Source organism: Nicotiana tabacum, chromosome 21 (genome assembly GCF_000715075.1).
Source record: "Nicotiana tabacum cultivar K326 chromosome 21, ASM71507v2, whole genome shotgun sequence".
Taxonomy (NCBI): domain Eukaryota; kingdom Viridiplantae; phylum Streptophyta; class Magnoliopsida; order Solanales; family Solanaceae; genus Nicotiana; species Nicotiana tabacum.
Genome location: NC_134100.1, coordinates 39,731,142 through 39,741,526, shown reverse-complemented (window position 1 = coordinate 39,741,526; position 10,385 = coordinate 39,731,142). Strand labels below are relative to the sequence as shown.

The following is a 10,385-nucleotide window of genomic DNA, read 5'->3' as shown; positions in this document are numbered from 1 at the left end:
CAGTGACCGAATATAAAATCTTATTTTCTGCTCCATTACATCTCCATGCCAATTTTGATTAACGACATGCGTCCACAGCATTATTCAAAGACTAGGATCTATTTTTAACTGTCCCTATGAATGGTACGTTAAAGCATAAAAAGCAAGAGAAAAACAAATGAACTTTTGAAAGGTTCCCCACCGCCCACCCAAGCGGCGGAGGCAATATTTTCGCTAAGGGGTTAAAAAAAAAAGAAAATGTTAAAAAATTTAAAAAGCTTGTGGCCAATAAGAACTAAACCAGCAACCTTATAAAAGTTTTTAACTCTCTTAACAACCAAGCTATGCTTTTGAGTTGTGTCAAAGGTATCTCTAACTTGAGTAAGTGCCAGCCATGCAAAAGGGTTAGCCTGAAGTGGTGGTTTAGCCAAAGGGGGAACGTGCAACGGTTGGATTCAGCACGCTCTTAGAAGAGATGTGGAAATCCGAACGCCTATCCCAAAATATAATATATAAAGGTACAAACCGGATTTTGCTTATATGTACAGTGTAATTTTCCATTGTCCGCTCCCTCTAAATCTGCCCCCTTTAATATGCTATAATCAATTGTTTAGTTGGGTTAAACATGATGATTTTCTATTTCTTTAGACTATTTCGAATACTTTTAGAATCCCACTTTTCCCTGTCCACATCTTAAGAGGCGACAGCGACAATGGCATGAAGCTAATTTGCTTTTGATTTGTGATCATCAAGTGAATACACTTATTTATTTATCAATATTTGCTTTTGAATTTGGAGTGATTATATTGTTTAGTACATGTATGACTGTTTTCTGTCTCTTGTAGTAATACTCTTTCAGAAAGCCGCAAGTCTTACGTCCAATTAATAAATACAAGTAATAGCTCATCAACATGACTTGTATTTCTGACGTGGTGCTAGTTATTTAATCACAGGAAGCCGCAAGTCTTACGTCCAATTAATAAAAAATGTTGCTCCTATAGTGGCAAACAATTATTTTCTTTAAGTGATAAAGGAGAGTCACTCTCGTGTAAGTTAATCTCCTTCTCTTATCGCTAAGTTAGTATACTATCTGTTATGGTATCCATCATGTATTTAGCTATTTGATGTCAGGAGAGAGCACGAAATGCAACGGTAAGATGGTTATTAACAATTGATACAACTAAAAAAAAAGGTATTCCTAGTACATTAAAGCGGACAACCCGCACCTTGACAGATGGTGATAATAACCTGGCTTTGAGCTTACCTAATTATTCTCTCAAGAAATCGTTAGGAGATATCACTAAATGCAACGGTAAGATGGTTATTAACAATTGACACAACTCAAAAAAAGGTATATGTAGCATTCTTAGTACACGATGGTCAGAGCACGACTTCTTAGGTACAAACAAACATAGTGCTGTACCTACATGCACATTACATCCAACAGAAAAAGAAAAAAAAAGTATACAAACTTAATCACTCAAAAAAACAAAACCAAATTAGCTACAGAGATTTGGTATGCACACCCCACCATCTGGATTTTGTTGTTCCTTCCATATCCGTCCAGTAACTCTAAGTTTCAGCTCTTTCCGGTCACCACCAGAAAAGAAAAGTGCCATGTTACGTTGGATTATAAGACCATCGTGACTGTCTCTCACCTTGCGGTGGCTATCTCGAATACTTCTTGGGGTACCCTCCCATAAGAGCTTTCTACCATTTCCTCCTACCTCTAGACTGTAGCTGTAACTCCGTGCCTCACTTTCATCACCCATGAAGCGTAGAAATGCCATATATACAGGTGCCATGCCAAGCTGGAACGCCTCGAAATGGAGACAGAAATACTGCCCGAAACAGTGGAAGACCTGATAAAGGAGCAACAAGAGTCACCCTGTCAAAATACACTACTTTTCTGAACCTGCAGTGACCATGAACTTGGGATACATCAAGTCATCAACAATAACATATAATGGGATACAAGTATTTAGTGTCTTGGAAGGATAAAAAAAAGGCGCGCACGCACGCGTCATACAGAATGCAGGCCCCAAGTAGATGTCAAGAGACAAACTCAACACAAATCATGCCTCAAACCTTGTCCTGACCTATCTCATATTAGAATCTGCCAAAGCAAAATGTTCTAGGGCCCCTTTACCATTATACTAGGCATTTTTGTTTTTAACTTGGAGAAGGAAGCTTTTCCAAAGCAGATGGGAAATGACAGGATAAATTACAATGGCCATAAGGTGCACTCCCTTTCTTCATTATTGCAATAAACTCTATACTTAATTGGGTCAGAACATTTCAACCTTCAATAGAATGATTTCAAACTATTTTCAAATGGCTGAATACATAGACAGCCCCTTAAACTTGTCCGAAAATTTCATTTAGACACCTCAACTAAGGATGTGACGTTCCATGAAAAGTGTGCCTATTAGACTCAAAACAGTGATACTACTTTCAAAATTCAAAAACATAAAACGCATACAGTTCATGCGCACTAACGTGGCAACGAAGACAGTGAAGTAATAACAAGTGGCATCCTAAATACTCAAAAAAAGTTTTGTGCAAAAAACAAAAGCTTTCATCGACCCCCTCCACTCATCCCAGTCATTTCTTTTCTCCGTTTTGAACCCTGTTTTCTTCTTGGCTCTCCTCATTTGACCATTGAAACCAATCCCGCCATCAAATCCCAACCCATCTCTCCTCTTTTCTTGTTACTTGGTGTTATCTCTTAACTGACTCTCCCATATCGGTTAAATTTTGTTGAATTAACAAACAAAAAGAAACCTGACATGAAGTCTATGAAACTTGAATCTCGGCTAACACTTCCTACACTACTAAGGCTGTTAGATAACTTCAATTTTAGACGTAGGTCGTCTTTCAAGTTCTCTTTCTGAATTAAGAATACTACAAAAATAGTAGAGGAACCAAGCTTCTTCTTTTCTCGATACAGATCTGCCTCCTCTGAAATTTTTAGTAATCTCAATGTCCACATAAAGGACAGCAGATATTTTCTAAACAAGGTTAAATCCAGTACCAGCTTTCTGTTTCTTTTTTTTTTTTTTTTTTCAACCTTCTAGATCCGAATATTGTTTTTTACTCATTGATTATGATTTTATGCAAAACAGAGAGTTTGAGGCTGCAAAAGCAATGTTCCGAAAGCCAAGAAATCTCTCAACACCAAATAGTCTACTTATCAGTTTTTGTTTGTTATTCTCTTAACGTCTCAGGTGATGATAGGTAACCTGAAGGCTGTTCTCCGGCGTGATGGTTTGATGAGTTTAAGTGTAGTGTAGTTGTCATGGTGGGAGTGTGTGAGTTTGGGTGAGATCACGGTGCTGGAGTGGTGGAAGCGGGAGATTGGAACAAGGGGCCTCATGGGTTTTCTGAGAGGAGAGGAAGATGAGGGCGTGAGAATTGAGTGTTTTTTCGGCGATGGAGGTCGCACGGGGATAGAGAAGATAAAGGAGAAAAAGAAAACAAAAAGTAAACTAATTACTGTACCTTTTTTTGTATGGAAACATGTCATTGGAAAATGTTAGCACCGTTTTAAGTTATTTCATGCTGCCCGAAGAAGTGCACATCACGCACTGTGCCATGTCACCACTTTGTGTCTAATAGGCACATTTTCTATAGACATCAAGTGTTCAGTAGGTCACATCCTTAGTTGAGGTGTGTAAATGAATTTTTTGGACAAGTTTAAGGGGTTGCCTATGTATTCAGCCTTTTCAAATAGATGCCATCAAAAATATAGATTGATTGGAAAAGGGACAAAAAAACAAGATTGACCTACAAAAAAAAGAGATAGGAAGCCAGGAAATATGTTATGGCAAAAGAAACAAAAACAACAACTACTACAATGCCTCAATCCCAGGCTAGTTGATGTCAGCTGTATGAATCCAAAATATTATAAATGCTCTGTTTGGATCCATAATATCTCAATACTCTGTACATAAGGATTATCCAACATTAGGAGTTCTCTAATATAGTCTAGTGGAAAAGCACAAAAAAAGAACATTTGGACTATGAAAATGTAAAGCAGGTATTCCGAAAAAGAAAAGATGTGACACATGATAATTTGGCATCCAAGTTCTCTTTTAAAAAATTCATTCGCAGAACAGTTGCAAGTTCATTTTTCAGCATTTGGGTGGTTAGGATAAATAGGTGAGCTAAATATTTTGCTACATAATACTTGCTCAGCAACCCCACTAAACACATTAAATATTAGGCATAGCAATAAGAAGAAATCATTTGATGCTTAAAAGATGCTGGAGTTACCGTCAGCATCCATGTGGCATTTTCCACTTCACGAGGATTAGACTTTACATAACGATGGTTGAACGTGCATCCTGTGTGCATATCCACTTTGTGGTCATCTCTTAAATGCGTAACCAAATAAGGGATGTCTCCGGTCACTGAGCACTCTGACCCAGCATATGGGCAATTGTATGGTCTAAAATTGCACAATGTCTCATGTTTAAGTTTGCTGTAATATGGGAATATTTCTGGGCAGCCCAAAGAATAATATTTGCAAGGCAGTTCAAGCGACTCTGCTACCTTCTCTAGCGCTAAACACCTTATATCACCAAGCTCTTGTCTGCATGTGGGACATCGATTGTGCACCCTTGTTTTGCAAGTTGAACAAAGCGTGTGTCCATTGTGACACTACAAAACAAAACAAAGTTTAAAATGATTACCTTAAGTCCATTCAGAAGGAGTTAAAATTCAAAAAGACTAAATGAGTAATATGAATCTTGATATGCATTAAAGTTTTTCAGTTGATCCAGCCCTAAAGCGTTCACATGACAACCAGACCTAAATATCAAGGAGAAAAGATAGGATTAAGGATAAGAGAACAGAATTCTACCTGATTTAGCCATAGAGAATATTTTGCGGATGAGAAGATCCATTATTATCATTTTGCTTTTCTCTTTTCTTTGGAAGGCCAAACATCTTGTCTTTTACAGAACAATAAATTTAGTCCCAGTATTATGTAACATGCCATGTTCCAAAACTATCACTGAAAGAAGCATACATATAAAGTATTGCATTCAAAACTGATCACGTGAAATTCTGCTCATCCATTTGATTGTATTGTTCGGTGAAAAATAGTGTAGTCAAGGAGTCACTTGAATCCCGAAGAATGTACCCAAAACTTGCCTGCTACAACTATAATGAAAAGAAAAAGGAAATGTCCATTTTTTGTAAAAGAATTCCTAGAGGCAGTAACAATTTTCTGAAAAAGCCATATTGGGTTACCCGAAAAGGAAAATGTCTACTTTCTAATCAAATAATCCCTGGTGGCATTGACCATTTATTGAAAGGCCACATTGGATTGTTAACGCTCACTCAGGTACAACCCCTACACATTGTCCAGCAATGTATAACCACTGAGTAAAGAACCTCAATTATTCACAAGATTTCAATCATTACATATGCATCAAGGATTATCAGAAATGTTTTTCTCTTACTCCTTTCTATGCTTTCAGCTTTAGAAACCGTTTTGTCGCCTTTCAAAGGGCTGGGGTAAAGCGGTATAAAATTTAGCCCGTCTTTTGTATCCTCCAATGTAGAATTATTATGTCAGGATAATATCCTAACAAAATATGTCCTAAATAACATTTTTACTCTAAAATATAAAAGGAAAAGAGCAAAAGGTTCGGCACATTCCTTCCCTACTCCCAAAATCCTAATATGCTTTTGCATCATCGTCCTTCCATCAATTGGGTGCTGGCCCATCAAGAAGTCCTATGTCCAGAAGATGAGCGTAGCTGAAATGAGTATGTTGAGATGGATGTGTGGACATACCAGGAAAGACAAGATCAGGAATGAAGTTATTAGGGACAAGGTGAGAGTGGCATCCGTGGAAGCCAAGTTACGGGAATCGAGGCTGCGATGGTTTGGGCATGTGAGAAGGAGAGACATAGATGCCCCGGTCAGGAGGTGTGAGAGGTTGACCATGACGGGCTTGAGGAAGGGCAGGGGTAGGCCAAAGAAGTATTGGGGAATGGTGATTAGGCAGGACATGTCGGTGCTTCACCTAACCGAGGACATGACTAGCGATAAGAAGGTGTGGAGGTCGAGGATCAAGGTGGTGGGTTGACAGGTAGTTGTGAGTTTCTCCTAGGTTTACTAGTAGTACTAGTAATATTCTTGTTGTTGGTTGAAAGTTACTTCCTTTTAGTTTGTTATTATATCTGGTACTTAGCAACCACGTCCATTGTTTTTGAAAATTGCTATTGGAAATTGTTGCTCCCTGATTGTTACTATTTGATGCTACTCTTTCTCCCTTTTACTAGAAATTGTTGCTCCTTGATTGTTACCATCTGATGCTACTTTTTCTCCTCTCTTTCCTTATTGTCTTTTGTCTCCCTCGTCTTTCTTTCTCCCCCCTCTTTCTTCTTTTTTTTTCCCCTTTCTTCCTTTCCACCTTATCTTGAGCCGAGGGTTTATCGGAAACGGCCTCTCTACCTCTCCAGGTAGGGGTAAGGTCTGCGTACACACTACCCTCCCCAAACCCCACTTGTGAGATTATACTGGGTATGTTGTTGTTGTCTTTCCATCAATTGGTCATGCCTCTCACTGTGTCCCACATCATTTTCCCACCTTGCTAGCGGATCATCCCCCCCCCCCCCAACCCACAACACACACAAAATTCTATACCCCCAGTGCACCACCAAACACTAAAAAATTCGGCTAAACGAAATTAATCTACTCCAAAAATCACAGGCGCAGATAGATCTTTGTCGGGGGAGATTGGTGCCGCCCAAGTCTCAATCAACAGAAAAACGAACTCCAAATACGACAAGTTACAAGAATGGGACTCTTTAAGTAGTTTTTACCAACTGGTGATACGTTTTCTTACTAAGCTCAACTTGTTCAATATACCTCCACACAAAAGTCTTTTCAACTTAATCTTACGTTCTCCCTCGATATACATCAATGTATCTATGTTTGTATCATATTATCAGATGCCAAATGGAGGACCTAGGAAGGATCATTCAAGACACTGCAGAATGAACTAGTTTAATCCAATCAATCGCTCTACAAATATCCTTCCATGACCTAAAGTAAGAAAGCTTATTGAATGTTAAGTGCACCACTCCCATACTGCAGCTCCATTAAGTCTCATTATCTAGAGCCAACATTGTCTTTCTGATTTACTAAATTCATCTCCTCATAAAGATTTAAACCACAGGTGAACATAGCACGGGCTGTAGATTCCACAAGCAGAAAATCCTCCCTTCTTCTATTCGTCAAAGTTAAAGCAGAAAACATCCGCAATCAGCTGCAGTTATTCACCAAAACAGCCAATAGTATACAGTGAATACAATAAGAAAAGCACAACACTATCTGCAGTCATCTTCAACAACTCTTCACCTCTTCAAAATTGATAAAACTCAATCTAATGAAGTACACTGTCCTGTTAACCTTGCTACACCATAATCATATTATCATGCTTCAATCCATATCTTAAAGTTTTACAAGTATTCCTCAAGAGATCCTAAAAAATGGCCATGAAAGTTCCAAAGAACCCAGCTTTAAGATGATTAAGGGCCATAAGAGCGCAATATCAACCTTCTCTAACAGCAAGAGACAAACTCTTCGCATACTCTACCAGTGGCATCCAATTCCCCAATGGTCTAGAAAACACACATATTCCCTAACCAAAATGGAAAGGCCTATAAAAAAGAAATCTAGAATTCAATATCTATATTCCTTGTCATCTCTAAATATACTAGTCTTTTAGAATTTTGTTAGCACTCAACACAATCAAATTACACAAAAGACTTCAGTTTTCCCCTCAATTAACAACAACTAGTCTCAATTCCAAACTAGTTGAGATAGGCTATATAAATCGTCTATATCCATTTGGGTCTGTTTAATTTCAATCAAACAAAACAAAAACAGTCCGATCTAACCCAAATAGTAAATATCAAAAAAGGTGAAGAGAAATAAAGAGAATGAACCTGATGAATAGGCGGGTACATAGAATTAGTACAAACGGGGCATTCCAGCAATTCATGAACACTAGTTGGGGCAATCCCGGAAGGTATAACATTATGATGAGGTTTTGCTGAAGAATATTGTTGATGAGATGAAACAGAAGATCGGATCTCTTCATCTTCAACGCCATCCATTGATGATGATACACACTCAATGCTATCCATCTCCATTTCTTCCATTACAAATCTGAACCACCCACTTACATTTAATCATCAAACTTTTTCACCAAATGACTTACAAAATCAATCAAGACACAAACTTTCTTATGTTTCTTCTTTATCCTGAACAGGAAAATGGAGAAAAATAACACAAGGGTAAAGGGTTCGGATCAACAATCAAAAAGAAACGAACCCTTTTGCCAGAAGAGGAAGTTCCTTTATTCTTTCTTCCCCTCTCTCTGTCGGGGCTTCCGAGGTTGTCTGAGAAGAAGAGAGAGAAATAAGGATAGCCGTCAAAATTAGGGACATAACTGTAGTTGATATTCATCTTACGGCCACTTATTTTTCTCCCAAACTCCTTTTTTAAAATAAAAGTATAGTCTCTCCTTTCTAATTTAATTGAATCTATTTCCTTTTTAGTTCGTGCCAAAAAGAATAACACATTTTTCTATTTAGAAAGAATTAACTTTTATGCAATGATTTATACCCACACAAAATATATGTGCCTCATTTTATACCATAAGTTCAAAAGTCTTCTCTCTTTTCTTAAATTTCGTGACCAGTCAAATGTGTTCATATAAATTAAAAGAGAGAGAGTATTAAATTCCGACCGGAGATGCCAATTTGATGGAAGCAATTGTCACGATCCAATTCCATCTTTGACCGTGATGGCGCCCAGCGCCATTGCTAGGCAAGCCAACAGTGAACAATCTAGTGATCTTCCCATTTTAATAAGTTTTTTCTAAGTAAATAACTTTCTTTAATTTAATGGGTTTAGTAAGAAACAGATTTAAATTAATAAAACGAAAGCAGCTGAATGTATTTATGGCCATAGGAATAAAACCAAAATCACAAGTCTACTAGTGTGTGCCAAGATCTGGTGTCACAAGTATGTGAGCTACTAGTAGAATATATAAAAGATCTCTACTCTACTGTCTGAAAAAGAATAGACAGGAAATAAATCAAAAGAGAGACTCCGGCTGCTGCTGAATGGCTCAGAAGGGCAACTCACCGTGTGGTCTCGGACCAGAAGTCAAGTGTACGCGCCGGACGGATAACCAGATGTACCTGCCTCAGATCCTGCACATCAAGTGCAGAAGTGTAGCGTGAGTACATAAACAAGATGTACCCAGTAAGTATCTAGCCTAACCTCTAAGAAGTGACGAGGGGTCGACTTCGATTCCTACTATGGGCCAAAAATATAATAGTATGAAGTTCTAATTAAACATGATAAAAAAATGATAATAGAACTCAGAGCAGGAAAATAAGTAGACAATCCTTTCATTTCAAGTGAGAACCAAGTCATTTCTCTCGTCTAATCCTTTCACCTTTCAAGTCCATGGAACAATATTAAATATAAAGGGGTTCCAATATCTTTACGCACGAATTATGCCGAGGACGTACGGCCCGATCCAAATATATACATATAAATATACTGTGCATTGCCGAGGGCCGAATGGCCCGAACCATAGATACATCAATTAACTTGTCGAGGCGAACGGCCCGCTCCCATGAGAGTAGTAAAAATTTACCCTGCTCGCGGAATATACTTGTGAAGCGGTTGAATGTAGATTTTATCAAGTTATCATAACATTTCTCAATTCTTTTTTTTTTCAAAATATAAGAAATTCACCTAGGAACCCTTAAAATATTGAAATCCTCAACCTCTGCTTTAATCCAAACAATTAGTAAGCATAAACAAGCAACGGTATTAGCAAAATATGGTGTAAGCCTAAATCTACCCGGACATAAACATGAATAGTAGCTACGCACTAACTCTCGTCACTTCGTACGTACGTAGCCTCCTCAAATATAAGTACATAATGATTAAGTTCACCTATGGGGTTAATTTCCTCTTACAAGGTTAGAAAAGAGACTTACCTCGTTTCAAGGCCTACTTCCCGGTCCAAGAATGTGCTCACACCCTCAATTCGGTGCCGAATCAACCCAAAACTAATCAAATAGTATATAAACTAATCAATACATGCTCAAAAATTCGTATTCCAACTATTAAAGAGGTTACCCAACCCTAAATGTAAGATTCTTAAAATATACCCCCAGGCCCACGTGTCCGAATTCCGGAAATTTTCAAAGAAAGTTGTTACCCATAACCTCATGAACTCAAATATATGATTTTTACTAGATTCCATTACGAATTTCATGATTAAATCTCATTTTTATCAAAAATCTAGGTTTTTTCCCCAAACCCATGATTTTCACTAATTTACATGTTATAATCTACCC

General features: G+C 37.9%; 1 protein-coding gene across 1 annotated transcript; it reads right to left on the bottom strand.

The window, feature by feature from the left end:
* Window positions 1–1,280: 1,280 nt before the first annotated feature.
* Window positions 1,281–8,433, bottom strand: LOC107802688 (E3 ubiquitin-protein ligase SINAT3-like). Its single transcript, XM_016626226.2, has 3 exons — window positions 7,947–8,433; window positions 4,255–4,641; window positions 1,281–1,841 (listed from the first exon to the last, which is right to left on the bottom strand). Exons 1-3 carry the CDS (start codon window positions 8,160–8,162, stop codon window positions 1,479–1,481), a joined length of 966 nt encoding a protein of 321 aa, XP_016481712.1. The 5' UTR covers window positions 8,163–8,433; the 3' UTR covers window positions 1,281–1,478.
* Window positions 8,434–10,385: the final 1,952 nt, after the last annotated feature.

Excerpts from the sequence above, each read along its gene's own strand:
- LOC107802688 (XM_016626226.2), bottom strand. The coding sequence starts at position 8,162 with ATGGAAGAAATGGAGATGGATAGCATTGAGTGTGTATCATCATCAATG. Across the intron at positions 4,642-7,946 it reads TGTACCCGCCTATTCATCAG|TGTCACAATGGACACACGCT; the intron begins GTTCATTCTCTT and ends TTTGTTTTGTAG. Across the intron at positions 1,842-4,254 it reads ATGCCACATGGATGCTGACG|GTCTTCCACTGTTTCGGGCA; the intron begins GTAACTCCAGCA and ends CTCCTTTATCAG.